A 26,986-nucleotide genomic window follows, 5' to 3' on the forward strand; every position below is an offset into this window, starting at 1 on the left:
TTTACATTTACAGTACTCAAGCATTTGTTAGCCCACCAGTGCCCAAGAATGTATCCACCCACTGACACCCCATAATTGCTTCTTTAACTATACAATCCCCCAATTTGCCTTCTTACTGATTGGTCATTGCAAACACGCACAAAGACGCAACCAGCATTACATAAATGTACACAGCCACACAGTCATCAATCCACTCATGTAGCCATCCTATATGTACATGTCTCCATGTATAAATTAATGCACAGTTGTTACATCACAGGATGCTACATCACAGCTAAGTGCATCAGGAGATTATACTTCAAGCGTAAGATTTCAGCATTTACTTCGCAGTACTTTACATTAAAGATAAGTTACTTTTTAAATGGCTAAAAGTGACTCCATAATAATATACATTTTTGTACAGCTAAAATGATATACACTCAAGTTTTTAAGGTTATTTACTTAAATTATTAAAAGCAATTCATATTTCATTTAATTTAGGCAATTAGGAAAATATAATTTACAGTGAATGCCAAATAAGTAATTAATCAAATAAAGTGCACACAAGCTACTATGTTTGACATTTTTTAAGTATTTAGAGGGGAAGTTTAGAATTTTTTAGTCTTAGAGCTTGGTAGTACTTAGGGGTAGTCAGCAGTTTGTAGGGCTCAGGGATAGGTACTGCCTAGAGTAGTAAGGCGTTTTTAGGGCTCAGGACTGGGTAGTGCATAAGGGTAGTAATTTACGTCTGAGGGCTCAAGGGTAGATAGTTTAAAAAAATGAAAAAACATTTTAAAAATACGATCAACCTATTTTTATAATAAAATTAAAATATAATCCAATTAATGATCATTCATTTGTATTTTTTAAATATTTTTAATTTAAATACATATAAGACATCCTTAACTGTGAAGTAAAGTATTCGTGATATAAAGTACTGCAGGGTAAGGGTACTTAAGATGTATGGACATGATGTGCTGACTAACAAGGTAATAACATGCAATGCAACAACTGACATCCACCGGCTGCTTGGCTGCATGTATATCTGTAGTATGTATTTGTGCTGCTGGCTAAAATATGCGCTGCTGGCTTAAAACAATGGACTGGGATGTAGCATAAGTAATTACCTGTGGCTGAAATTTTTTCAAGAATCCCATCCATCACTTGTTTACTTCAGGCTAAAATAAGCCAGTAGTATTGGATTTGCCAATTTTTTTACTTCTATAGCCTTGACTTGAACTTATCTATCAGAATTAAAATTAGAAAAGTATGTTTAGGTGCCCCATTATTAACCCTCCAAGTGTACCTTGATTTGACTAAAAGTAGAATCTGCATTGTTGGCTGACGTTTAAAGTTTGGTGCAGTTTTATTCAACTTGGCTAACTTCTAATGCTAAACATAAATATCTATTCCCTATAACCTATGCCAGCTTGTTTCCGGTCCAGGGAAGACATGGCTTGGCAGTTCGGGCTGGACTGTTCCCATGAGGCACAGGGTCAGACTGATTTGCATATAGCCATGTCTGAACTGGGGTGGCAGAGTGGGCTAAAGAACGGTGATGGATTAAACCCAGATCTTTTGACTGGGTGTGAGTGTTTGATTGATTCAGATGCTCCGTCCATCACCACCCCCTTTTGTATCTCCTGTTTAACTGCAGATACATACTTTCCAATGCCCTATGTATGATTTCCTTGTGCAGGAAAGCGTGGGTGAAAAGCTCAGCCTTCTGTTTCTTAAAAATACATCACGGCATTTTTGTCTTTGGACCTTCATGCAGGCGGAAATGTTTGATTGCTGATTAGAACATTGAAATGTTGATCACTCCATCTAAGGCAATGGAGTGCTCCAGGCTTCTAATGGCTGGCAGAAGCCCGGAGAGCAACATTCCAATTTTTTTTCATTTCACAGCTGATGCTGTGAACAAAGGCATCTCGGAGCCCGAGGGCATTTAAACCCCTTTGGGCTCCGTGAGCACTTTGTTTTACAAATTAGAACATTCTGCCCTAGCCTTAAAGCCTTCAGCTTAGTCCTTTAACACTGAAGCAGTTCTTTGATGGCTGGTAATGCCCGCTATGGTGGGCTTTAAGGCTTTATTCGATCACTTTAAAAATCTTACTCCTTCAGTAAGATCAGGGTTTTGGTACAACGCAAAATGAAAGTTGAAGAAGCCATTTTTATATGTTCTTATCACCATGAATAATTTTTATTCTTCGTATGTCTGATGTCCGTCTAATGGTCCAGCTCCAGATATATTCTGGAGAAAGAATCTTTGTAGGTTTATGGTGGAGTAAATACTTATTGAAATGGCTCTCGTCATGGTACACTGCCATTATGCCTTTGGAATCATCTATTTTAATGCCTTCGTCACAACTTTTGGTCAAACTATAAATTTCCTGCACTTTGCCAGCAAATAAATTAGCTTGGTAATAGAAATCTCCTTCATTGCTTGGGATATAGGCTTGGGAAGATGAGCGCCGCTCATAAGTGAAGCCACTGCGACCGGCTTTGAAGAATCCAGGATGTAACGTGGCAACGAGGTCACTCAAAATTTCCACCCCTACGTGATCGTGGAACACAATGTCAACATCAGCACATACTAAATACTGCGTATCGATGTTCTTCGACTTGATGTCCAGGTGCAGAATTTCCATTCTCTTCATGAAAACTCTTTCCTTGGAATCATATGATGAGGTTTTGTAAACCTTACACTCTCGATCATCAAGAAACGTGGTGCACTTGACTTTGTCTGGTTGATCTGTGTAAACGTAGTATATCACCTTGTGCCCCATCATGAAGAACTTATCAGCAGAGTCCAAGAAGGGTTTTAAAAGCTTCCAATAGCTGAGGATAAATGAGATGCAACAACATTAGACAATGAAACAAAGAAACAGTGGTCACTTAATTTTTAGGTCAAGACTTATTGCTTCCGGTACATTACATATACTTAAAGTGGACTTTTGGTCAGTCCCTTTCTTGTGACTGGAGGTTGTCTGTCTCACTTCCCAGTTACTGATTAAATGGCTTTCACCCCCATTCTTAAGTTAAACTTGCCAAGGGCCATTTCAGTCTCACAGTGTTCTGTATAGATGATGTAGCCTTCCACTACTGACATCAGAACTGACTTAGCAGTGCCTGTTTTTTGTTCTTCCCCTTCCTCTCCCTGCTCCCCATCACCAGCTCTTAAATAGGATTTATTAAAATAAACCAAACCACATTTGAAAACGGTGAATGCACACACATCCAAGGAGGCCACCTGTAAGAAGCATTTACAACTTCATTTAGTGATGACTTTAAACCCATTCCAAGATGGCCACTGCCGATGTGCATGTTTTCACTGCTTTTAGCTGAGCTAAGAAATAAAAATGAGTTCATGACTGACAATGCAAATTTACATCTTTTTATAGCATTTTATTGGCATGGGTTACCAGTTGAATTCACACCCAAAAAAAATTCTTAACATAGTTTCAAAGAGATTATGCTTCTATGAACATAGATGTTAATACATTCTTAATTAGGAATACACACTAACTCTTTTTCTGTCATTCAAACCACTTACATAGCTTTTGAACAGAAATATTTTAAAATGTATCCTATTTGTAAAAGAGGACGTGCAGATTTTGATGACTGCACAAGAATTATTGGGAAGTATATGTTTTTGTTGATGGGAACGCTAGGGCATGAACTTTAGACTCCTCTATTATTGAAATTTCCCAGGCTGCTGCCCAAATCACTGTAAGCCTACAGCAGACCATAAACTGTGCCCTAATCCAGAACAGGCTAGATAATAGGGCATTACTATGGAAAAATAACAAAATAAACGCAAAGTAAAAGGGAGAGAGGACGCAAAAAACTAGAGCATACCTTCCTAACCTCTTCAACATAATCACCTTTAAGTACTCTGGACACAAGCACTAGTTACATCTGACCTACTCCAAATATATCCTTTAAAAAAACCTGATGTTACCAGAACGAAAGTCCTCACCTACCTATTGGGTGGCATGCTTAATCACAGGGTTCCTCCGGCATGCTTTATAATCGAGCCCTCCTCGCACTGGAGAGATTTGAGCCAGTATAGGCATCACCTCTTCTTTAATGGGGCTCTTTCTGACCCTCTATGTATGTATGTCAATGCGGATTCAATAAAGAACCAGAGCGATGTGAGAGACAGAATTAAATCTGCCCACTGGTAAACAATGACCTTTATCGATGTTTCCAGTGTGAAATATCACAATAAGGGAATAATTTGCTCCCATATAGAAGTTAGGCATGGTTAAACCCTACTGAAATAGACCAACGAGTGGTTCTAAGGGCTTTCTTTATGACCAAACTTCTGTGTTTGTTGACACCTATTAGGCAGTATACCTTTCCATGAGCGCTCCCATGGGATGGTTGGCAGATTAATATCGTATGGCCTGGCCTGGACTAAATCAGTTACACTAAAGTGATAAGACTCGCATATGAACAATGTCTGCGGCCAAAGGCATGCTCAAGAATATACTTAAGATATGAACTGCCTTCCCATCCTCTACATGCTTTGAGCTGTTCAGCTATTGGTGGCCCAAGGTAGGTTAAAGCAGATACACATCTGAGAGTGGTAGTTCCCCTGAATGTTGTTAAATGTTGTTACCATAGACCTTTTGCTCTTCTGAAAGGTAAACACACTTTATCACTATCCGTTCCCCTTGAAGATTGGGCCTCCCTTTGAATGTGAGTGTAGAGCTAATCGGAGGCCACCCACCACTGCCTTGGTTATGTACTTGGACCTCTCAAGACTTCGCCTCCCATGAGGCATGGAGTTTCACAACTCACAAATAATAATTGTGGTACCTTGGATTCATATTGGCAAGAGGCAAATACTTATATTTAAAAAGACTGTTGCAATCAGATATTTTCTGAAATGTATGAAATTGGTTTTACATAATTTATAAACACAAATGGCAAAAGAAAACTCTGTAAAGTCTTTGCCACTTTATAAGACACTTTCAAATGGTTACAATATATATATATATATATATATTTTTTTTTTTTCCAACAATGCCCGCTCCAACCGCAACTTCCAGCCGGATTCGCACAGAAGACGAGGCAGACCCAATTTGGTGCTTTAACTTTTATTTTTTATATGTGTGTGAACAAGAGCATTCGTTGCTCGAAACGCGTCGCCCGTTGAGAGGTCTTTAATAAATCTACCTTGCCGACAGCCTGGGGTCTGTCTCTTCATTTCGCTGTTTGTTCGGAGGTGGTGAAGATTGCTGGTGTATATATATATATATATTCACTGAAAAACCATAGGTTTCACACCAGTTATAGTTAGGTGGAAATTTTACTCATATAAAACCATTGAAATTCCCACGTTATAGTTAGTTGGACTCACTATAACTTGCGCGTGCAATGCACTGCTGATGATGTCACATATTACATCACTCATGACATGGTCAGTGACATCACTCATGACATCACTGATGACATCTCAAATGACATCACTGATGACAACATCCTTGTGACAAAGTGGCAGACCTCCTATCAGCATAAAATAACCTTTGACACACACATTCAAAAATAGAAACTAACATTTTCTTAAAAAAGGAGAAACCAATACCAATTACAACAACTTATTAGGTAATTCCAACATCTACATACACATCCACTCATTCGCCAACAGTTCTATATAGTCACTCATGCATGTACTTACTCATCATATGTACTCATACACCTATACATCCTGTTACACACTAATACTCATCCATATAGTTACTCACACACAAATTCACACATGCAAATAAACTCTCAAAAAACCATTTACTTGATTATACTGCTATATACACACCACTACACATACTTCTACAGAAACGGAAACATGTTTACTCTCTTAAACAATCAATTATAAAAACACATACTCACTAACCCACCCATACACACAATCATCCACCCATACAGTCTTGCACACATGCGGTCTTCAAAATACATACAAATAGTGAGTCACTCATTCATGCATCTGTGCTCTAAGTAATATCCCCCACCGAACCATACAGACACTGATACTGATACTCAAAAAAAAACTAATAACCCATATACACACTCATGTAGCTACTCACCAACCCATGCAGCCACTTATACACAAAGTGAGACACAGATACAGATATTTAAATATTTAAACATTACTCGCTACTAAGATACATTTAATAAGTCAGGCAACCAATCAATTTTACTCAAAAAAAACATCCATTTAGACATTTATTTACCCATTTATTCTTCCATCAACCTTTAGATATACCTATATAAAAAATATTTATTTTTCAGAAAGATACACATTCACTGGATGATGTCATCAGTGATGTCATTTGAGATGTCATCAGTGATGTCATGAGTGATGTCACTGACCATGTCATGAGTGATGTAATATGTGACGTCATCAGCAGTGCATTGCACGCGCAAGTTATAGTGAGTCCAACTAACTATAACGTGGGAATTTCAATGGTTTTATGCGAGTAAAATTTCCACCTAACTATAACTGGTGTGAAACCTATGGTTTTTTCAGTGAATTTAATAGGTTTTTTAAATGCTAATTCCTAACTATAACTGGTGTGAAACCTATGGTTTTTTCAGAGAATATATATATATATATATATATACACAACATTTCTATGGCAAAATGAAACCCCTCATTTTGTTCCTTTTCAAATTAAATGTATTAAGTGTTACCACTTTATTCTAATCAAGATGACTTCAGGTGTGCCATACTTTTGTCATAAGTAAGACAGTTAGCGTTCTAGTTGTTCTTTAGAACACTCTGGGACATTCTGTCATTGGGCTATAGTTGGGCTACATCTGGCTGATATTTGGGCTACAATTGTTTTTTTTTTGTCTCTGGTGGCCATCTTTGGGCTACATTGGGCTACATTGGGCTACATTTGGGCTCTAACATATATATAGCCCAATGCAGCCCAATATATATTTCTTCAAAGTTAATTTTCGTAAAAACCACTGGAGCATATATCTTGAGACATAGCAAAGGCACATCGGGGTACCAGTCCCTACAATTTTGCCAAGTTTGGTGGAAATCCATTCAGCCGTTCGGGCTAAAAGTGAGTCCAACCGCCCTATGGAAATTAACATGGGGAAAACATGTTTTGGGACCCCCTATTATCTCGGCCCCCGCTTGACGGATCCTCCCGAAACTTTCAGGGAAGGAGCGGAGCGCAGCGAGGCAAAGTTAAGGAAAATTACAGGCAGATCCCTCATTCGGCGCCAAAGTTATTCCCAATAGAATGTTGCGGATTTCCGATGGAAAACGATCCTAACTATAACTACCTACTGGCGACCGCCAGTAGGTAATATATAATATATATATATATATATATATATATATATATATATATATATATATATATATATATATATATATATATATATTCTTGCTCCACTGCCAAAAAACTTGACACACCAGCACCCGTAGTAGGTTAAACCTTGTCGGGTTTATTGCACAAACAAACAATGAAACAGACGCGTTTCAGCACTTGCCTTCGTCAGTGTCAGTGTATATATATACTCATCTCTATATATTGAGGAGAATGCCATTATGATATCATTTGTGTATCAATATGTGTATCAATATTCTTAGAAATTGTGCTGTTGGTTGATTGGGGTGGAAGCCATGGTCAAGCAACAGACACAATTCCTTGCAGGGTGAACCACAAAGAGTCACTAAATTAACCTGTACTTAATCCTGGGTAGTTTAGCACAAAAAGCAGTCAGGCTTTATTTAGAGGCAATGTGTAAAGAAAGCATTTATGTAGCACACGAACAGTAACAAAGTGAAAACACAACACAAGAAAAATCCTGAGCCAATTTAGAAAATTAAGTTAATTTAATAAATTATTTGACACCAAAAATGAAAAAAAAAAATACGATACATAGAACCGGAGTTATGAATTTTTACAGTTTTTAGTGAAAAACTAGCACCTAAAAGTTAAAAGCGCCCATAGCAGATATATAGCTGCGACAGACCTGGTCAAAGTCGAAAAATATGGCCAACCGCAATTGAGCACAGTTAGAAAACAAGAAGTGGATTGGGCCCTTTTACTGTTTACCTTCAAAATTTGAAACATTCTTGGGAAAAAGATTCTGGGAAGATAAAGGGCAGTGGGGCAAGCCTGCAGGAGGTGTCCGATGAGAGAGCATTGTCGGAAGATAGCCTTAGGTCTATGTCATGGTGAAGTTGTGTACGTTCGGACGTGGCCTCTGAAATAGAAGTCACAAATCTTCAGCAGGACGAGGCAGAGGGCTGTAGCCAAAGACAATTCCACAAGGTTGCATACCCCTTTGTGGAAGGACCGCTGAAAAGGATTTGCTGCTGAGGAGAAAAAGGAAGTGGGAGAAGAGGTAAAGACAATACGACCGGCGATGCACCTCGGGCGAATAAGTGAGCAGGTTGGTCCTTGTCTCCTCCTGGTTCTCAGAGCAGTTTTTAGTAAAAAAAATTCTAATACCCACTTTTGGATTTTGGCTATCTAGGCACCTTTAGCACCACTTTCAAGGGACCAGGACTGGAGGTACACCATTCGCAGGGTTAGGACTCAGTCAGCTTGGGTCCAGGTGCGGGTTCAAAATGGAGGAAGACTTTTGAGCCACTGTGGCTCTGAACAGAAGGCCGGAAAACTATCCCTTGTGAGTCACTCTCAAGGGATAGTTTGCTGATATTTGAAGATCCAGTCCTTGCCCCAGGCAGAAGGTAGCAGAGCAGCAGGATGGCTAGAGCGGCTGACTTTGAAGCTGGGGAACCGGGTCCAATTCTGGTGGGAGGCTAGCAGAAGCACAAGCATTGTGTGATTCCGGACAAATCACTTAATCTCCCCAGGCCTAAAAATGAATGTGCCCATCTGTAATATAACTGGTTCTCGTGTAAAGCACTCTGATGCCTACGGGTCGAGTACATGCTATACAAAACTACAACAACAATGAAAAAAACTCCTGGCAGGTCAGCAATCTTGTAGAGCAGCAGCCAAGTAGGGTGCTAGTCCTTCCAACAGCACATCAGTCCTTCTTCCTGGTAGAGTAATGTAATGAGAATTTACAAAGGTCAACATATACCCAGAAGTGTCTAGGTGCTACCTTCTGAAAAAGACTGCATGGGAACAGTTGTGGCGAAGAGGATGGGGCCATTGTCTAAACAGCCACATTTTCAGGCTCTTTCTAAATCTTAAGAGATTGGATCCCTTCTTAAGGGTTAATGGGATGGAGTTCATGAGCTTGGCAGTCATGGTGGTGAAACTCCTACCACCCCATCTTACCTTTTTGATCCACAGGTCCAAAAGGGTACTGAATACAGTACTAAACCACGTCCAGACATACAGGAAGAAACATTGAAAAATCCAGAACATGAGCTATTTGTAGATGGCTCACGCATGCGCCATGAGGAAGGAGGATTGAGTGCTGCTTATGCTGTATGTACTTTGTCTGGTATAGTCGAAGCATCCTATTTACCCGGAGTCAAGTCTGCACAAGTAGCCAAATTGATTGCTTTAATAAAAGCGTGCAAAGTTGGGGGAAACTGGAAAGTAACCATTTACACTGATATTCACTATGGTTACGGGGTTGTGCATGACTTTGGCCAGCTTTGGATGCAAAGGGAGTTCATGACTTCTTCAGGAACTTCTATTAAAAATTGACATTTTGTAAAAAAATTACTTGAAGCAACTCAATTGCCAAAAGAAGTGGCCGTGGTCAAGTGTGCTGCTCACCAATCTGGAAATGACAAAATTACAGTCGGTAATCGTTATGCTGACCAGGTGGCCCAACTTTGTGCCAAATACAAAATGGCAGTTAAAAAGAAAATTGATGCATGTGGAATCAGCTGCCAACTTATGCTGCTAGGGGGTGTAAGAACATGGGAGGAAGCGAGAGATCTCCAAAATGAAGCAGAACCCAAAGAAAAGGAAGAATGGGAGCAAATAGGTTGTCAGAGAAGAGCTGAAGATGGTGTGATAATTTACTTAGATGGGAGGCCAGTGTTACCTGACTGTATGCTTGCACCAATGGCCAGGATGTACCAAGGGGACACACACATTGGCAGAGATGCAATGATAAGACTATTTAGACAGGATTGGTTTAGCCCAAGGTTCAGAAATATAGCAGAGAGTCTTTGCCAGAGATGCTTAATTTGACAAAAGATTAACCCTGGTAGGAAAACTGTGGTTTGCCCGGGGAATATTGGAAAGGCAGAAGGTCCATTCATTATTGATTTTATTCAGTTACCTGCTTGTCGAAGATTAAAACACGTCCTTGTCATTGTTTTTCTATTCCACAACTGGGTAGAAGCGTACCCGAACAGAAGTAATGACAGCTTAACTGTAGCTAAACTCCTTTTGAGAGAGCTCATTCCTATGTTCGGTTTTCCAGTAACGATTGAATCAGACCGAGGGTCTCATTTTCATAATGAAATAATTCAATTAATTTGTGAAGCATTCAAAATTGAGCAAAATCTGCACTGTGCATACCGCCCAGAGGCTTCTGGAGTGGTAGAACAACTGAATGGCACAATCAAATTGAGATTGGGAAAGATGTGTGAATCTACCTGATTGGAATGGCCAGATGCTTTATCTCTTGCCCTGATAGGACTCAGAAGTATACCAGACAAGACAACAGGCTTGAGTGCCCACTAAATACTCATGGGAAGGGTAATGAGGCAGGCATGTGTGCCAGGACACAAGCTGTTGACTATATCTGATGATTTGGTATTGGAGTACTGCAAAGAGTTGGCTGACCAAGTGCGTTCTATCTCCCACCAGGTTGGGAAGACGCTGTGGCCAGACAATCAACTCCAGCACATGACTTGAATCCAGGCGATTGGGTAGTGATAAAGAGCATACCAGAGAGTCGTGCCTAGCACCACGATGGGGAGAACCACATCAAGTAATATTGGTTACCACCACAGCTGTGAAGTGCAAAGGAATTCCAAACTGGATTCATGCCAGCCATACTAAAAGAGTAACTGAACCGGACGAAGTGGAGGCTGAAGGTTGCGCAGCTGAAGAGTCTCAAGTAGTAGATCCTGAAGTAACTTATGAAGAACAACCAAGCACCAGTCAGGATGAATGGAGACCAAGAGTGTCAGTCAGTCAGTATAGCTTTATTCGATTTTAGTTTAAAATCATAAAAGCGTACAAGTAAAATCAGTTACAAGTAAAAACATACATACAATAACACAATATTTGAGGTTAAAAAACTTTTCCCCATCCCGTGGAGATAAATATCTTAATTATAGCGATCTTTTCACAGGTTGAGCTTAGATCGAACAGTAATTAATAGGGGTTCCAATACTTGGGATTATAAAACGGTGGTTCCTGTCTGGTATAGGAGAAAAAGCTACGGCCGCTCGGTACATGGAGTCCTCTGTGCATTATCATGTTACAGCCTACCTTTAGGCTAGATGTGGGGATACATGGCATTCTAGGGTAAAAATCATGCATTTCCCAGACGGAGATTGGGTCGTTGCCCACTTGGGGTGCACAGGTACGCAGGTATGGGACGATGTTTCTCTGCCTAAATCTAACCAGTACTAGGTCACCATCAATGTCTTTTGGGAGGGAACCCAGCCAGCACACCCTTCTGACACTCACTATTGTACCCTCAAGGTTAGGTGGCAAGGGTCTTGTGACGAGGAGGACCCGGACTCGGGCCCTCCAGGTTTACCTTTACCTGTGTCCCCTCTTTTTGCACAGCATACAGACACCTGGAAGACGGCTGACGACTGGTTCAACCCCGCACAGGACCCTGAGGAGCCGTGTTACTTTCATTGGGCGGAGCTGGACCATGAGCCCGCCCACTAGCCGGAGGTAAAGCAACGCCCGAATCACACTCAGGAGGTAGCGGAGAGTGGTGGCGTGAGGAAGGAGCAGAGTGGAGGACGGAGGACGGAGAAACGAGGAAGAGGATTGCGAGCGAGGAGGAGGCGGGAGAGCAGCGGAGGAGGACGGGAGAGGAGAAGCGCGAGGGACATCGGCAAGAGGCGGCAGGAGAAGAACAGCGGAGGACAGAGGCAGGAGACGAGGAAGGCAGCGGATCACTGACCTACGGAGCAGAGGGGTGGAAGAACAGAGACGACTGCGACAAGCTGGGAGGCCAACGGGAAGGCGCATCGCCCAACCACACTTCCTACGAAGTGTGGCTAGAGCAGGTACGGTCACGGTTCTCGGGGTGGGCGTAAGTGGGGTAAACCCCCGTGAGACTATACACCCGACCATCTGTGCACCACCTCCCCGCCCTTCACCTTATCGGCACTTTAAACCGTTTTTTGAGCACGTGTGGTCCCTCACTTCCCTACCCTACATCAAACATACAAACCTTATTTTATTTATTTATTTATTTAAGTAGCTTATACAGCGCGCAGCTAACCCCGAAGGGGTGTCCCGGCGCTAAAAACAGGAACTCACGACTAAAGAGGGGAAGCAGGAGGAATGTAGGACTAGAATCATGTTCTAGAGAAGAGCCACGTTTTTAATTTACTGCGGAAAAGGGATTCTGAAGGGCAAAACCTGAGGTCAAGTGGGAGGCAGTTCCATAGTTTAGCAGTCGTCACGCTGAACCCTCTGCCGCCCATTCTAGATCGTCGAAAGCGAGGTACAGTCAGGAGACGTAGATTATTGGATCTCAGAGTTCTCACTGATTGAGATATTACCACTCGCTTTTTCAGATATCCTGGCCCTAAACCATTGATGGCACGAAAGGCGAGGGTGAGAATCTTGAATTGAATGCGGCTTGCAATGGGGAGCCAGTGTAGCTCATTGCAATAAAAAGCAACCGACTGACGGTAGGGGATATTTCCAATCAGTCTAGCTGCCGCATTCTGCACGATCTGGAGACGATCAATCAAGTATTGAGGGGCACCAGCGTATAAGCTGTTGGCGTAATCTAAATGGGATGTGATGAGGGCCTGAGTGATAGTTCTACGGACGTCTAAAGGGAGGTAAGGAAAAATCTTTTTAATCATGCGAAGTTTCGCGAAGCAGGCTGAGGTGACCTTGTTAATTTGCGTTTTACAGGAGAGTGAGTCATCGAACTGAAAGCCAAGGTTACGTGCTGATTGGACAGGGGAGGGCAGGGGGTTAAGCGCTGTGGGCCACCACAGGCTGGGGGATATTGGAACTTTCTGGTTAAAAAATAAGACCTCTGTCTTATCAGTATTAAGCCTAAGGTGGTTGATGGTCATCCAGGCACAGATGTTATCCAAACAGTGGCGGAAGTTGGCAAAGGTGGAGTCCGAGTGGTCTCTAAAAGAGAATATCAGCTGAGTATCGTCAGCATAAGAGACCACCCTGACCCCACAGGACTCCACCACTGTAGCCAAGGGAGCGAGATAGGCATTAAAAAGCAGAGGGCTCAGGGCAGAGCCCTGCGGAACACCACACAGCAGGGGTTTACCCTCTGATTTAAAAGGTCCGAGTGCCACCCTCTGCGTTCTGCCAGAGAGGAATGACTTAACCCAGGCTAATGCAGAGCCGCCAATTCCAGCCTGCCTTAGACGGTTAAGAAGAATTTTATGTGAAACCGTATCAAAAGCGGCGGATAGGTCGAGGAGGACCAGCATGTCCTCCTCGCCCCTATCCACACACTCACGGACGGTCTCAGCTACTTCCAAGAGAGCAGTTTCGGTGCTGAAGCCCGCTCTAAAGCCAGATTGAGAGTCGTGTAGAAAAGAGTTGTTTTCAAGATATTCTGTCAGTTGCAGCTGGACGGCCTTCTCCAGAATTTTTGCGGGTTTGGGAAGGAGGGAGATGGGGCGAAAGTTGTTAAATTTTGTAGGGTCGGCATCAGGCTTTTTCAAAATGGGGACTAAGAGAGCTTCCTTCCAAATAGATGGAAATATGCCATGATGGAGGGAGGCATTCCAAATAGAAAGAAAGGGGCAAGCCAGTATAGGGGCTAGGTCACCCAGGACCTTGGCAGGAATAAGGTCAGAAGGCGAACCTGAACTGCACTGTGTGAATAACCTGAGTGCGGTCTCGTGAGACAGCTCGTTAAAAGACTGTAGGGAAGCCGATTCCGGAGCCAGGTCAGGCGGAACCGGGAAGTGTTCCTCAGCAGGGAAAGAGGTACTAATTTTATCGATTTTCTCTAGAACCTTAGCCTAATATTGATTTCTTTCTTTTTGGGCGGCATTCCGGACGGGAGTCGAGACGGCAGAAGCAAGGCCTACAACACCCAGGAGGCACCGGGAATCACGGCGGCTTGGAACTGCAAAACAAGCGGCAGAGGACGTCGAAAACCCGCTACCATTCTATAGAGTGCCTGTACAGAAGAGACGGCAATATAAAACAATAAAACCCTCGTTGCCCAGAACCCCTTTGTCCGTGAGTTTATTCGATAACCCGACCACAATCCCACAAGTGGTGGAGAATGTGGGCATAGAAGCAGCCATCCAGGACACGAAGATGGAGGAAATGCTACAAGCATTGGTGAAAGGACAGGAACAGTTGGGATGGGCTGTGGAGCAGCAACTTGCTTCGGCCCAACTGGACCGGGATACATTCCGCAATACGGTGGTGGCGCAACTAGAGGGGTTACATCAACCTTCCGACCCAGCTGGTAACCCTGTTCGAGAGACACGACCACCACATACCCCTGCCGGCATATCCTTACAAAAGTATAACCCAGGCGAGAATCCAGACGCCTTCATGCTAAATTTCGAAAGGGTGGCCCTGGCTTGCGGATGGCCATTGGAAAAGTGGCCCTTCTTTCTTGCACCCCTATTAACAGGAGAAGCGCAGGCCGCCTACCAGGTGGCCAATAGCAGCGGACAGACCCCCTATGGACAGATCAAAGCAATCATACTGGATCACCTCGGATTGGATGCGGAAGCCTACCGAGTACGCTTCCGCAAGGAGCGAGGTCAGGCGGGGGACAACCCGAAAACCTTGTTCTTCCGGTTAAAGGCAGCGGCAGACAAGTGGCTAACCCCTATGGACAGCTCCAAAGAGGAGATCATGGACAAGATCTACCTGGAGCAATTCCTTGAGGCGCTTCCATATGGGACTCAGCGGTGGCTGCGGCAACATTCAAACTTGTCAACAAAACAAGCCATGGAGATGGCTGCTACGTTTGTCCGTGCTCAGCCCCGCATGCATACCAGTGAACCTGAAAAACCAACCAGAGAGCCACTAAGACCGGACCGCAGGCCCCGAGCTCCTTCCGGACTACCAGCACCCTGCTTTGCTGGCCCCGAGGTTCCCCCATTTCGGGGACCTCAATGTTTCGATTGCAGGACCTGGGGTCACATTGCTCGCTTTTGCCCACAGAAAGGCAACAATGAAGAACCCATGGAAGTCAGGTACATACCTAAGGCAGTCATGTTTTCTGCCGAACTCGGAGGTGCATATCAAGTGAGTGTTAATATCAATGGGGCTATAATCAGGACCCTGTTGGATTCGGGGTGTAAACAGTCTGTAATACGGGATGAATACGTAAAGCCTCCCCAGGTAATGCCCGACGCCCTAGTGTTTATTAAATGTGTCCATGGGGATGTTAAGGGTTATCCGGTAGCGTATGTTCCCATTGTACTAGAGGGTAAGAAAACGTTGGTCGTGAAGGGGGGGTAATGGGTGCCCTTCCAGAACAACTCATACTAGGTACCGACAACCCACATTTCCTTGACCTATTTGAGGACCAAGTATTGAAGGGCAAAGCCTCGGGTACATCCACTGTCCCTGCAATGCTGTCCACCGATCCCTGGGAGGGTGACAGAAGTTTTCGTTTTGCCCAAGCCAATGATTCCAATCTATTCAATGCATGGGAACAAGCCCATGCTGAACAGGACGGTCCCCATTCGAGATATCCCAGGTTTCTGATAAAAGACGACCTCCTTTACATACAAGCAAAAGCAGAAGACCCCCTACAGCTGCTGGTACCTACCTGTTTCCGAGAACAGATTATGTTCTACGCCCATACCCATTTGCTGACGGGCCACACGGGCAGCGAGAAAATAACACAGAATGTGCTCCGCAGCTTCTACTGGCCAGGAGTATATCAGGATATAAAGGCCCATTGCCAGACATGCGACATTTGCCAGCGGAAAAACACCCACCGACCCCCAGCAGTGCCCCTGCAACCCCTCCCTATCATTGGAACTCCATTCGAGAGGGTCGGCATGGATCTCATTGGGCCGCTCCCAAAAACGCGGAGAGGGCATCAGTATGCCCTAGTGATTGTGGACTATGCCACCCGCTTCCCCGAAGCATTTCCCCTAAAAACCCCCACCTCGAAAAACATTGCCAAAAAATTTATGGAATTGTTCTCCAGGGTGGGATTCCCTAAAGAGGTCCTGACGGATCAGGGCACCCCGTTCATGTCAAGAGTCATGAAAGAAGTATGTCTGCTTTTGAACCTTCACCAGATCCGGACGTCGGTGTATCACCCCCAGACGGACGAACTGGTGGAGCGATACAACGGGACCCTGAAATCAGTACTAAAGAAAATGCTAAACGGTAAACGGGAGCGACTGGGACCTCTTGTTACCTTTAGCATTATATGTCATCAGAGGCCAAACCCAGAGCAGTTTAGGTTGCTCATCATTTGAGATGCTGTACGGCCGCCAACCCGAAGTCTGTTGGACATGACCAAAGAGGTATGGGAGAATGAGCGCTCCGGCGACACCAGAACCCTGCTGGAGTATAGCCATAACTTGAAAAGTAAACTGGGAAAGATACGGGAATTGGCCTTTACTCAATTGGAATCCAGTCAACAAAAACAACAAGAATTGGGGACTTTTGCTTGCTCTAGAAGGTATCCAATAAAACTAGTTAATCTGATTTTGTTCGTAAAAAGTTCAGTCTCTTCACTTTTGTGCATGTAGCCCCTTTAAGAATTGCATCGAATGCATGACACGTGATCGGAAATACGGACGCGTCATCTGCATTCGCCGGTAGTGTAGTAAGTGTTTAAAACAGCTGGTTACCGAGGTCCTAACATTTTCGGGCTGCGGATGTGGTAATGAGCAGGTTGAGAGGCGGAGACCCGCTGGGAGTTTGGTAAGCGGGGAGGGGTGTGGCGGGGTGGTTGGACGCTGACTTTCCGGGTCGTCACTCTGACGGCTCGGTGAGAGGCAGTCTGCTATCTTTAACATGCCCAACCTTTGTTTTTAACCGGACTCCTAACGGGATTGCTCCCTTCGGTTTTCTCTTTTCTAGAGAACACCCGGCGTGAAGATTTTCCCCTGCCGCGAGCTCATGGCACATTTCTCACTAAACAAACGTGTGAGTATTAGTGCCAATATGTCAGTTTCTTCTCTAGTCTTCCTGGTCGAATTTAAGCTGTATTTTAGGGTTTCGTCAACCAAGGTTGTCGAATTGTTTTAATAATGGTCATTTGGTAACAATATGATTTGAGAAAGTTTCTCAAAATTGCGCTTCTTCTTTATTTTTTTAACTGAACGCGCGCAAAAACAGGGTTTAAGTAAAATATTTCTCTTTTACCTTGGCTTTATATAAAAAAGAATCTATAAATGAATCTAGGGGTAAAAGGTGGCACTTTTTAGCTACATCTGTATTACAAAAATTTGTGTACATCTTGCATGCTAGACAATGGGTGCCGCCCCAAGAGAGAAATGGTCTCGCACCTTACGTTCTGCAAATTAAATGTGGTTGTTTTGCACTACAAATACAATTCAAAATGTATGAAAATCGATACCTGAATGTTTTTTAATCAAAATTTTTGTGTGTTTTGTTACATATTGTTTTCACAGACGAATTTCCTCATATATAGGAGATGAAGCACTAGAAAATTCCAGTGCTTTGGGATACACATAAGGTCGTATTCGTTATTTTTTAACAAATATATGTTTTCTTTACTTCATATGACAGTAAAGCCTACGGTGCTTTACACATATGTTGTAATTGTATCGGTCCTGATGAATGCTGAGCCAAGTTGGGCTCCCAATAGCAGAAACATGTTGACCTCTTATTGTTTTCACCTATAGGACAGGGTGGTTCAAACTAACATAATCACCAATCTGTCCGACTTCTTCACCTATTTTAATGGAGTTAGAGTTACTCCTAATAAAGTAATTTTTCCGAGGAGTAACCCACACTTCTTTTAACTCACTTATTCACTTTTTCTGAAAGAAAAGAACCCAATGAAGATAAATGGCAACCAACTGTCTTGTTGGTGCCTGAGGGCTCTTTGTCTTCACTTTGTGCATGCCACATGATTCTGTCTGAATGGTTGAAACCTATTGAATGTTTTTTTGTAATATTATGAATTAACTTAACCCTTTTCTTATTGCCACTCTTCTGTTGATTTATTTGTGGGTGCCGCAAACCTCCATCTTGAATCTGCTGTACATGAGCACTAACACACCATGAACATTGAAGCTGCTGACATTGACAAGCTGCTAAAGCCTTGACTTATTCGCAATATTCATGTGAACCTGGCCGTATGACCCCTGAAGAGGAAGAAATTGAACAATTTTGAATACGATGTATCTGAAATTGAAACTAATATTGCTGGGTGGAATAAAATTCATGGAAAAGTAAATTATGGGCGGGAACATTGGTCAACCATATTGAATTGAAATTAACTCATCTTAGTATGGTGTGATGACCTCTCCACGTCTTTCTGACCAATCAAATGAAGGGAACACATAGAATCTGCAACATTAGGGGGTGGTACACACACTGAAATGGTATAACTAAGGTAGGCTTAGTTAGGTAGATTGTCCAACTTGTCACAGACCTGACACTGACCCAACGTATGCTGAAGGAGAATCAAGAGCAGAATGCTGGTCGAGCACTCTGACATAAGAATCAAGAGTTTGCTGAGGAAGAGTCGGGATCCGAGAATTCGCCGTAGAGAGGGGTGTGACGCTGGCATTACACTTAGCGGATGTTACCTGTCCCATTCTGCACCTGTCCTGTCCCGTTGGCACCTGATTAGTCGGGAGCCCACGGCCAGGGTTGGTCTTCACACCATTCTAGGTAATAATAATCCATTTGGTATGTCATTGTGCTGTTTCCCTTTCTCATCTTTCCCAGGTACCAATGTTTAGAGGCATCTTTCTAAAACCCTGCAAAATGTATGTTTTAATAGTTATTTTCTTACTTGCAAAGTTTCTGATCACTCTATTGTGCCCTCTAACTCATAGAGTATTGCATAGATAAAGTGTTTAAAACATCTCCGGAGTCTGTGGTTATTTCCATGAAGGTAAATGTCAAATCGCTACCTATTCTAATTCCCTTGATCATTAGGACTTAGAGCACAGGTGACAAGGATTTGGTAAGTCATGGTGTACAGGTATTAGTCCTAAAAGTGAATAAAATTCTGATAGGCAAGAAGTTGATGCAGGATTACGAGTTCAAAGTGTGAATGTTTATGGGCCCAGGTGAGTAAGATTAACTGGACTGGTAATTCCACACCATTACTAAGCAAGGGATTCTAAATGCCAAGTTGACATGGCAACTTAAAACTGCATTCAGGCTGCAATGGCAGGCAGGGGACATGTTTTAAAGTGCTTTTTAAGAGGGTGGCAAAATAAATGTTGCAGACCCACTAGTGGCACTTAATTTACATGCCCTGGGTATATGGTATAAGACTCTACAAGTGACCTACAAGTAAATTAAATATGCCAATTGGATATACGCTGATTAAACCATTTTAAAGGAGAGAGCACAAGCCCTTTATCACTGGTTAGCCGCAGTGAAGTGCACAGAGTCCTAAGGCTAACAAAAACAAATTCAGCAAAGAAGTGGAGGGTAAAGGCAAAAGGTTTAGGGTCACCATGGAGAGAGGGCCAGGTACAACAAGTATCCTGAAATGTATTCAGTTTTGTCTTTTACATGAATCACAGATCTTTATAAGAACCTATTCTTGCCACAATCATAAGAAAACAGGATAAGATTAGGCCTGGGTGGTAAACTCTGCTCCGCCGATGAAGTTCACTGAGTTTTGTTACTCCGCACTCAGCAGATTTTTCCCCAAAAACTCCACCAACTGCAGGCGGAGCAGTGAACAGCTGGAGCTGGATTTATGCACGGTGCGGAGACTGCAGCATGAGTGGCCAGTGGGGAGAATTCAAGAGCAGCACTGCTTGATGGGCAGCAGCTCTGCTAGGCAGTCGGGGTAAATTGGGATGCCGCTGGTGATGTGTGGAGCTTGTGGACGGAGGTGGGAGGGGGCTCAATGGAGGACTGCTTATTTTATATGGGGCTAGTGAAGGCACCACTAGTTGCTGCACTTGCTTGCTTATGTGTGGGCCAGATCTTGAGCCTTATGTGCTCTGACAGCTCCGTGTTATCTCTGGTAACAGGCAAAGCTACAGGACAGAGCAGCCTTCTCCATGGCTCCCTATCACTTAGGCTCTGAGTTCCAGCCCGGGAGGTGTAGGTGGTACCACCACAGCAGAGTGCCCAGAACTCAGGCTAGCTTCTGCTGCTGCTGCCTGGATGGTTTCTCGTTCATTCCCATACTTGGGCCTGCATAGAGGACAGTGAGTGTTACTTACTTTCACCTGGAGTTGCAAAAGTTAAACTTAGTTAAAGTTAAACTTTTCTTTTTGAACTCAGTGAAGACTAGAATTTAGTGGCAGCCTACTTGGTTTAATTGGCTGCTGCTTACAGCAGTGCAGGCTCTGATTGGTTGACAGCCTGCTGGATCCCATTGGTTGATGCTGAAGATGCAAGTAGCCTCTCAATCATACCTGTAATTTATTCCTTCAGGTTGCTTGGCAGCCTGCCATAAACGTACAGGTTAAAAACAGCATGATAAAATCTGGTGAGAATAAAAATATTACCTAAAAAATATATACTGCCTGCTTTATTATAAACCCTGCTTGAAGAGTTTTATTAGAACATAACATCACAATTAATGCACATATCATGCTAAAAAGAATGTTCTACTTTTCGCCTCATTCAAGTATGGTGCTGTTTTCTTTAAAAGAGTGATGATCTATAGGAACACACTGCCTCACTAGTGTCTGTGCTAGCTAGCTGTGAGCTTACCTTTTGCCTCACCCTTCACATTAGTAACAGGTACAGCGAGACAGCAAAAACGATAGATTGCCTCGTGTCAGATTTCAGAATTCATAGTGTCTCTTTATATTTCCTGACACCTAAATTCCGGCACACTGAAATTAACCATTTTCTCCTACCATTCATGTATTAAAGGAAGAAGAAAAAGGCATGCTGCACTGTTTCCTCAGTGATTCCACAAGAAGGGCATGCCCACTTTGCCAACCCAGAAGTACATGCCCATTTAGCAGTAAATGAGAGAAGCAGCAGTGTCCCAAATTGGAGAAAGAGCTTCCTAGCTGCTACAGGTTTTATTTCATCTAGGTACGGCTCCACTTCATCAGAATAAAAGTATTTTTCAGTTGACCCATTGTTGACTAAGCCTGCAATAGGCTCTTTTTATACTTCCCACAGATTCTCTTGATGGCTAATTTTTTAATTGAGGGGGCCACCAACAGATCAACCGACAGACTTTTAGTCCCCAACCTTATGAGGGTTTCGCTTACATACTTGATCCATTGGATGCTCCCTGATCCTGGGATATCAAGCACCTCTTCTAGACCCTGTTGGTAAGAGCAAAGCTCAGGCGTGACCCAGATACTTCCCCAATAAAGGATTGGTCTCACTCCAATCCTGTCGGAGATGGGCCTGAGCCCCATATCTAGCGTAAGAGGGAAAAATGGGGTATTATTGGGTAATCCCATCCACTGTCGCAGGAATCAATTTTTTACTGCCACCATAGAGACCACATCACTGTGTTTCCATAATTCCACAGCACTCAGGGCCAGATGTTTGTATATTTGAATCACTAGTGAAATAGGATGAGATTGGGTGCTCAATGCACTTTCACCGGCACCCCATGTATTGTTCAGGTTTGACCCTGCTCCTTGCAATGTAGCAACGCCATTCTACCTGCTCTGTAAGGGCTAGCCCAAGAAAATCACAGGTATGCACATGCTCCAGGGGGGGCCAGTTAAGGGTGCGGTTGGATCTTGTAGTGTGGATTTAGAACCATACATTTGTTTTTCGCTACATTGATTTACTGGCCCCTCTATCTGCAGAAATTGACAAAACTTTCTAGGATTTTTTGCAGACCCATTGGAGATGTCAATAGTAGAAGCGTGTCATCTGCAAACATTAATGCCGAGACCTTTAAATTTGCCAGGCATGGGGCATAACCCTGACATTGATTCAAATGGGTTACAAGATCATTAACATATAATGTAAAAAGAGTGGGGGCAAAGCTGCAACCCCGTCTGAACCCTTGGTTTACATCAAATAGCTCAGTCAATTCTCCCAACTGTTTGCATCTAACCTGTGCATAATTGAGCTCATGAAGCATATTAATGGTAGCCAGAAGATAGTTGGGGACTCACAAATCAACTAGCACCTGTAAGAGTGTGGATCTGGGCACCAGGTTGAGCGCAGACCGTAAGTCTGCGAAAACAACATAGAGTTTCCCACCCTCGAGGACCACTGTTTTGCAGAATATTACTTGGAGTTGAAACACCTAAAAGTGTTATATCTCATTAACTGCCAGCCATTCCTGTAACCTATCCAGAATAATAATACTGAACAGTTTTTGAGAGCTGTATATAAAGCTTATTAGACTGTATTTTATCGATGTGATGGGGAACCCTCTTTCAATGTCAGTATAATTTCATCCCGGGCTCAGGATGGGGGAATAAATGTCCCTTCCATGATGGCATTAAAGTAGGGACTCCAAATATCAATCTTGCCAAGTATAGGTCTCCCGGAATCTTGTCAAGCCTAGGTGCTCTATTGGGGCAATCTTTTTGATTACTGTATCCACTCCTTGAGTCGGGATGAGAGGAGGTCTTATTTCCTGTGGCCCAAAACATCAGCTGGGGGAAATTAGCGTCTCCCGTCACAGAATACAGGCTGGAGAAATGTGCAACCCATTCTGCAGGGGCAACACTGTTTTCAATGGGACGGTGTCCCTCTGGACTCCCTGTGGACATTATGGGCTTATTATGATTACGGTCAGTTGGACCGATGTTGCGGTGGTCACGAGACTGACAAGCAGTTGATGGTACGACTGCCACATTATGATGGGGCCATCGGGCAAGCAGTCGCAAAGCGCTCCATTACACAGCGGCTTGAGCTGCAGCCCAAGAAAAGGGCTGCAGCACAAGCAGCTATGTAAAGGAGAACTTCCTGCACCTCAATGCACCATGTGGTGCACAGTGAGGGGAACAACCTTTACAACGCGGTTGTTACATCACGTTCCATTACAACGCGGTCGTTACAACGACCACGTTGTTAGATCGTGATAGCTTTACAATGCAAGTCATAAGATCGACTTTCTCTGGATGACACTCCAACCGAAGGAATAGTATGATTTACTATTCCAACACCTTCCCTACTGTTTCGCAGGGTGGAGTTGGAATAGTATATTATACTATACCTAATGTTGGAGCGCCATCTAGTGCGAGTCGATCTAATGACTTGCGTTGTAAAGGTATCACATCCTAACACCGCTAACGTTGTATCGACCGCGTGGTCATAGAATGCAAAGTAAAAGCATGAGTTGTAGCATGCTATATTCGCACAGTGAATGGAGGTGCATGGGGGCACTACATGTGCCCCCTGGCAAAAAGGGGCCCTGTTTTGGACACCCAAAATCAGTTTCCGTCAGTCATTTCATGGCAGTCTTTCCAACATGAAAAGGCTGTCGGAAAGAGATATCTAATCCCGATGGCAGTGCCTGCCTCGGCACCGCCTCAATTCAAGATTGTGATTTCAACAGCCACCCTGGCAGGATCACTGAACCGATCGGAGGCGTCCTTCTTCCCCCTGACCGTTTAGACTCCTAACACCTGGATTGTAATCCAGCAGTCGGACCAAAGGTCGGTCGGTCAGTCCACAACCGACGGCTGCTGGTGGCAGCCTGAGTGACATCATCATTAGGCCCATGGTTCCAGAAGGAGCAATAGTCTTCTTCTTTGACCCCATCCAGCAGTCCTTCCCACTTCCCAAGTTCCCTGACCCTTTTTACTTTTCCAGCGTTTTTACAAGTCACCCTCAGATGTTGTATCAGCCTCCTGTCTAGCTACTCGATAGCAGCAGTAACTGCTGTCTTAGAGCTTCTTCAGGCTTGATTGAACAAGGACGGGAGGACTTTCCCGACTTACAGCCCATTCTATTTACACATTGAAATTGCTATTTAATCCCCTATGCGTTACTGTTTATATTGCCAGTCTTTTCAAGTGTCTCTCGTTGGTCTAGGGTGAAGTCCAAGAGGAGCTATTTCTCAATGGTTTCAGCAACTAGTTTGTATTTTGCCCCAATCAGCTCTTGGGAATGTACCATGGCGCTCCACTTAACTCAGTGCCAATTATTAGTTAATCTCAACCTTCGATCAAAGGGTTCAGGACAACTAACCTGCCTGCAACAGACAGAGAGGTCTTGGGCAGGAGTGTGGCATTGTGGTCACTATCCTTTTTTGATGTTATGACCATATCTATCAAAAGGCTAGTACTCAGTATGCGATTAAAAGTGTGCTTCCCTTCTGTGTCAGAAGCAGTCCTGCCCTTGCAGGCTCAAATGCCCTGGTTTATTCTTAATGCATTTATTTGGAGCACAGAGGAGACTATTTTTTAAAGGGAGGGATTATTAATTTAGGTATGGACCATACTCTATCTTCCTCTTGGGTGATGGCTTCTATATTGTCATCAAGCGCATCAAATTAGCAATTAAAATCCCCGCCCACAATTTTTATCACTCTGACTGATGTGGTTGCCATGTGTGAATTCAGTAGGTCTACTGTTGGGTATTCACTTTTATTCCCCTTAGCTCTTAAATACTCATTGTAGATATAAAAAGCTTTTTGCAGGAATGTGAGACCAGCACGCAAAATATCGGCGAATGTTATCATAACTTCCTTTGTCATGCATGTAAGCGTAGTATTAACCCCTCTCATTAGTGCCCCCGGGGGTCCGCCCTTTATTAATTTTGATGCTTCCTTGTTAAAATTGACATAGCCCACGTGATAGACCAGCTTTGTGGACCAAGTCACCTGGAAAAGGCAGAATTCATGCATTTCTATATAGTGATCCCATTCTGGACACTTAAGTGTGGAGGCTATCCCTGCTACATTCCGCAAAATCAACTTGAGAGGTGGGTGGTTGTCTTGAGTCAGAATCATCATAACTTGCAATCCTTATCTCCCCTGGTCTTTAGATGGTTTGATTCAATCAGATAAAACAGCACTTACCCATGTCTAACTATCCCTCCCGCTGCTATCAAAGATAGGTTGTGTCTGTACTGGTGTCTTATGTGTATGGAGTTCAGGATGATTCATGTTATTTAGCCCAATAGGGGCTAGTGTAGATTCAGACCCAGGTAGCTTGGTGAACATGTTGCTAACTGGTGGCCTTATTTGTTCAATTTCTGGCTTGTCATCGCGATCTATTGTAGCCTGGCTCCCAGTTTTATTTGCACATTGGTTTCTGCACCCTCTACGTTTATGGTATCATTGTGCTGCCCCCTCTCAACACCCTGCTGGCTAGTAGCGCCCCCATAGCCCCCTTCTGTGGTTGCCACAAACGAGACAGTCTGGGTAGCACACACATTATGGGTAAGTCAATCTACTTCCACTAACACGTCAAAACGATTGGAGGTGGAACTAAATAATAATAACTCTGCATGCGAAATGATCTCTTTTTAGGCCACTAAAGGCAGGAGCCAATACACATAATGAATGAGATCTGCGTGAGGAAATCTTGGCCGGAATGGTAGCTCAGTTTATAAAAGTATCCTAGCTGCAGCTGATGGATACTTTTCCCGGCTACCTGTTTACCTAAATGACCATAGAGCAAACTCTGCACCACCTGTGGCGTCCTAAAATTGATGATTACATTATATATATAATTTGTGAGCTCTTCATGCGATTCCCTCTGACCCTCATGCAGCTATGTGACTGTGGTTAATATTAGCACATATAGGCAAGATGCGGGTGGAAAATTAAACACAGGATGTCTTTGACCTCGAGTATGACCATTAGTCCCAGGCTTCCCTAAGGTGTTATCCTTGCAGCTCTTTGTCACCCCCCTGAAGTCTTGTATTGGCACTTGGTACACTAAGGATCTGAGAGTCTCTAGACTGGTTAGAATGTAGAGTAGTTATGTCTGAATGGTGGCTATGCCATGTATTACTGCCAGATAACACAGACCCTACAATAGTCATAGTAGTGGATTGTTCTGGCACGTTGCCATTTTCTTCTTTGGGGGTTGTCCTAAGGGCATAAGTGCTGGTATCTGTGGTAGCTTGATGTCCCTAAGCCCTATAATATTCTTTAATTTAACAATACAGTCCTCCGGTAGTTGCCTAACCCACAATGGTATCATTGCTAGCCCCTTTTCAATGGCATTGTTAATGGATTGATCCGAAATAGCGGGCCTTGAAAAAGGATCAACTTGGGTATCGATTACTGTGGATTTGTTCTGTGTCATCTGCCTGGACTGCTTACTGACTGCAGAAGTCTGAGGGCACACCCCAGGACACACCTCAGAGGAGTGTGGGACAGTGGGCATGCACAATAGTTGTACTCGACCCCCATCCATTTAATGAGATGCGACTTTGGGGATAGCATTGGGAACGTCCTGTGCTGGCATCAAATGTTGTGGCTGGTAGTGTACCAGAGCTCCAAGAAAATTATGTCTCAGTCAATTCAATTTCAGTAGAAATAACCCCTCTCTGTAACATCCTATCTATGTAAGTAGATTTGAAGGGAGGGGTTAGGGTTGAAGGCCCTCCCACAGCTTTTCTTTTGTCCATTATGTGTATTATATTAGTTCCAGACTAACAAATAGACTTAAACTTGCAATCCAGTACATTCAGGACCAAGGGCCACTGAGAAATTACCCCAGTCGTGCTACTCCATGCTCAAGTAGACATTGGTAGACAGTATGGTTTGTCCTCTTCCTGGCTGCACATCATTGACCCAACAGTTGGTAACCCATTGCAAAAACAAGTAGCAGGTGCAAATAGATCGT

At 43.5% G+C, this 26,986-nt stretch overlaps 1 protein-coding gene across 1 annotated transcript in view; it reads right to left on the reverse strand.

Annotated features, from left to right (window-relative positions):
* Positions 1-2,062: 2,062 nt before the first annotated feature.
* LOC144770343 (histo-blood group ABO system transferase-like) overlaps positions 2,063-26,986 on the reverse strand; it is a 255,645-nt gene continuing 230,721 nt past the window's right edge. The window contains exon 3 of the mRNA XM_078654797.1: positions 2,063-2,820. Within this exon, the coding sequence (XP_078510923.1) occupies positions 2,154-2,820 (667 nt within the window). The 3' untranslated portion in view covers positions 2,063-2,153. The remainder of the gene's footprint in view (positions 2,821-26,986) is intronic.

The sequence above is a fragment of the Lissotriton helveticus genome, chromosome 7, assembly GCF_964261635.1.
Source record: "Lissotriton helveticus chromosome 7, aLisHel1.1, whole genome shotgun sequence".
NCBI lineage: Eukaryota > Metazoa > Chordata > Amphibia > Caudata > Salamandridae > Lissotriton > Lissotriton helveticus.